Source organism: Pteropus alecto, unplaced genomic scaffold (genome assembly GCF_000325575.1).
Source record: "Pteropus alecto unplaced genomic scaffold, ASM32557v1 scaffold65, whole genome shotgun sequence".
NCBI classification, from domain to species: Eukaryota; Metazoa; Chordata; class Mammalia; order Chiroptera; family Pteropodidae; genus Pteropus; species Pteropus alecto.
In genome coordinates this window covers 429,447-432,737 of record NW_006439191.1, presented here as the reverse complement: position 1 = coordinate 432,737, position 3,291 = coordinate 429,447, and the positions used below count along the sequence as shown (strand labels likewise).

Genomic DNA, 3,291 nt, shown 5'->3' with positions numbered 1-3,291 from the left:
ACAAATGAATCAGCTAGAAGTTAAAACAAGTAGCCAGCAGCTGATTCTCCATGGTTTCCAATCACAAGCACTTAGGAAAAAAACTTATCCTCTCCTCTCCCTCACCAACATTTACTGAAGAATTAAAGCCTATCAGTATAAAAGATTCATTAAGATTTACAAAAAAGCCTAACAGGTAAACTACTAAATTGATCTTGTCGGGGAAATAAGGCCTGTAAGCAGAGCCCATCGATCAAATTTACATATAAACCCTCTACCAGGGATAAGTTAAAACTTTGACACTGTCAATTCACACAACTGGAATGCAAGAATGGAAAATGGTGAGCACACCAACAAAACTGGTTTGACTTAATAATTATAATTCTCAAATATTAAAAAAAATAAAGTATCGGCTGCTTAAGGCTATACAGATATACACACACCCAAACACATTCTTTACCAGCATTCAGTATTTTAAATAATATAAAAGTATAATTTATCCTTGATTCTGTAAATATAAAACTCCTATTAATAGCGCTGAGAGCTTTGATCTTTCAATATAGGTTTGTAGCTTAACTTATGAATTAGTTTCAATTGACACACTAAACATGACTTTAAAAATACAAAACTCAAACTTTATAACATCATAAACACTCAACCTAGTTTACAAATTTAATTCTATGAAATTTAATTATTTTTAGGCCTGATATTTTATAAGAGGCAGAAGCCTAGAGTTATCAATAACCTACTAAAATAAGCATAAATGTGAAACTAAGAACAAAAGTGTATTTACCACAATTATTCCCAACAACGTTTGAGAGATTTCAAGTGCGCCTCTTACCACAATAGCATGAGGAGAATGCACTAAAGGCTTTAGTTCATTCAGGTCATTTTCTGCCTGCAAAAATTGGTATAAGAGAAAAACAGAAATGTCACAAAATGCACATGAAAAATATAATTTTAGCAGCAGTCACACAGCTCTATATGCCCTACTTTACCTTATCCCAGTCTCCTTCCATGACATGATTTCGGAATTTGGTAGCAGAAGGATGTTCTAAACGACATCCTGACTCTTGCATGAGGAGATCAACAGTCTGGCTGCAGGAGAGATACAGTGTAAAAAAGACCTGACCAACTTTAGGGATTACTCTTCCAAATAAACTAATGTTTATGAAAACAGTTGCAAAAGTTTTTAAGCTAACCTCATGATGAAGGAAAAAGAAATAAATAGCTTTAATGTGCTTGACTAAACAAACTTGATTTTAAACTGTCATCTTCATTTATATCCAGTTGAGTTAAAAACCTTCTTGAAAATCGAATCGAAATAAATTCTTTCTACTTTTGCCATTTAATGCCTCAGAAGTTTAATGAAGTATAGAATTTCTAAAAATATGTTGGAACCAACGGGTTAAATACATGATCAACCAGGATCTACATACTAACCATGTTACATTTCGAAAGATAATGTTAGCTCCATACAAGGTAATAGAGATGACCTGTGTTAGGGAAGAGCCTTATATCCAGATATCATGTTTGCATAGAAATTCTACTAGGTCAGTCTTTAAAATTAAAATAAATCCGGCATCAAAAATCATTCTCTTTCTCTCTATACTAAAAATAGCAAATTTACTATGGTGTAGGCTCCAAACAGTCACGAGTTATCTCCTCCTGCTGCTGTCAGCTTGCTTCTTGTCTCAGTAGTATGCTGTTAGCATTTACAAAACCTGTTTTCCTACGAATCACTTTTCCTTCAGGCAAAAAAGTGAAATAAATCTTCCTATGGTATATTTCTCTTTGAGCGCTTAAGAGACTCATGAAATGGAGTTTCTTCCATCAGATATTTTGATATTTAAGAATCTTCCTTTATCTGTTTTACATATGTTTGTTTCAATGCTCTTTCTTATTCAGTCCCATTTATTTTTCAGTTAAATAGTGCAATCATCTGCCTGAGAATCAAAATACTTATGCCACTTAAAAAAAAAAGTGCTCTCCCCTGCCCCCTCCCCAGGACAAGTCTGTAAATCCAAAACTACACATTGGCTAGCCTAAGAGCTTATTTTTAATCTATGCTGTGAAGCTAGACAAACGGACTGTTCCATGTTTTTCCCCTTAGTCTGATCCTGGTTCGGCTTCTCCATCGGACTCCACGGCACTCCCTTCAAACCCACCTTCTACCTCCCTAGTTTTTCTTTGTGTGTACACAAAACGGTGGTTTGGGGCCAAGGTCGTGTTCTACTTCACCCTATTTTAGGTACACAAGGCCATCTAAACTGTATTGGAAAATAAATGATTCACCAGATCAGATGTCCCTTTTTTAGAGGCAATCATCTCGGTATTAAACCGGGATTTCAACCGAGTTAGTAGTAGGCCTCTTGTATATACGTAAGGGCCTTTAAATGGCATCGACATGGTATCTTCCTTCATTATTCCCATCAGATTTATTCAAACACCTCCTTCCAAATGATCCCAGCCCCTCAGTTCCCATAAACACTTGTAGGTGATTGTCTTCCCTGATTGGTAGTTTGCCTGAGTTGTCTGTCATGGCTGGGGGTGGGGAGGTGTCCCACAAAGATGCCTCTGAGATATACTTGAAAAACAAATCCTCCAAGGTTCATTATTTCCACCAGCTCTAATCCACCCCTCCCCCAGCACATACAGAGACACACTCCAGCATCTGTCTTTATTGACAGACAATTAAGCTCTGAAGGTGTGTGGGGAGGGGGAGATCTTTTAGTTTCCACTCCCCAACCCCCCAAACCGCCGGTCTCATCTCACGATTTGTCAGACTGACTGATTTTCCCTTATTTCCCTTTCGGTCAGCTCCTCCTCCCGGTTAGGCCAGTTCGAACTGCGTCCTCTGTCCTGGGCACTGCGTGCCCAGCAGTCATTCTCTCGTTGCTCTTTGCAGCCCCCTCCCCGCTGCAGCCCCCGTCCCTCGGTCCGTCCACACCAGCTGCCTGTAAAGGACACTTACTTGAGCCCTAAGCCATTCAAGTGCTGTCCTATTAGCCTAATGACGTCCTCATCCGACTGGGAGAGCCGCTTCTTCTTCTTGAGGCTGCTGCCCAGTTCTGGGGTGGCCAAGGAAGAGGAGGCGGCGGTGGTGGCGGAGGCAGCTGCGACGGTGGCAGAGGCGGCGGCCCCGCCGGGGACCCCGTTATTGACATTCAGGCTGTTGCTATTGTTGCTGGCGGCGGAGGGGGCGGAAGGCAGGAGCCCATTGGCGTGGGCCAGGTCCCCCGCGGACGACGACGAGGGGGACGACTCCCCGTTCTGCGCCGACAGGCAGGCGAGTTCCTGGGCTGTCCCTGG

General features: G+C 41.1%; 1 protein-coding gene across 2 annotated transcripts in view; it reads right to left on the bottom strand.

Annotated features, from left to right (window-relative positions):
- Positions 1-3,285, bottom strand: part of WDR26 (WD repeat domain 26) — a 39,482-nt gene extending 36,197 nt beyond the window's left edge. Inside the window, exons 1-3 of one of the 2 annotated variants that reach the window (XM_006916201.3) lie at positions 2,954-3,285; positions 978-1,077; positions 773-877 (exon numbers count right to left, since the gene is read on the bottom strand). In XM_006916201.3, coding sequence (XP_006916263.1) covers positions 773-877; positions 978-1,058 — 186 coding nt within the window. In that variant the 5' untranslated portion in view covers positions 1,059-1,077; positions 2,954-3,285. The remainder of the gene's footprint in view (positions 1-772; positions 878-977; positions 1,078-2,953) is intronic. The other variant, XM_006916202.3, reaches the window with a different exon arrangement.
- Positions 3,286-3,291: the final 6 nt, after the last annotated feature.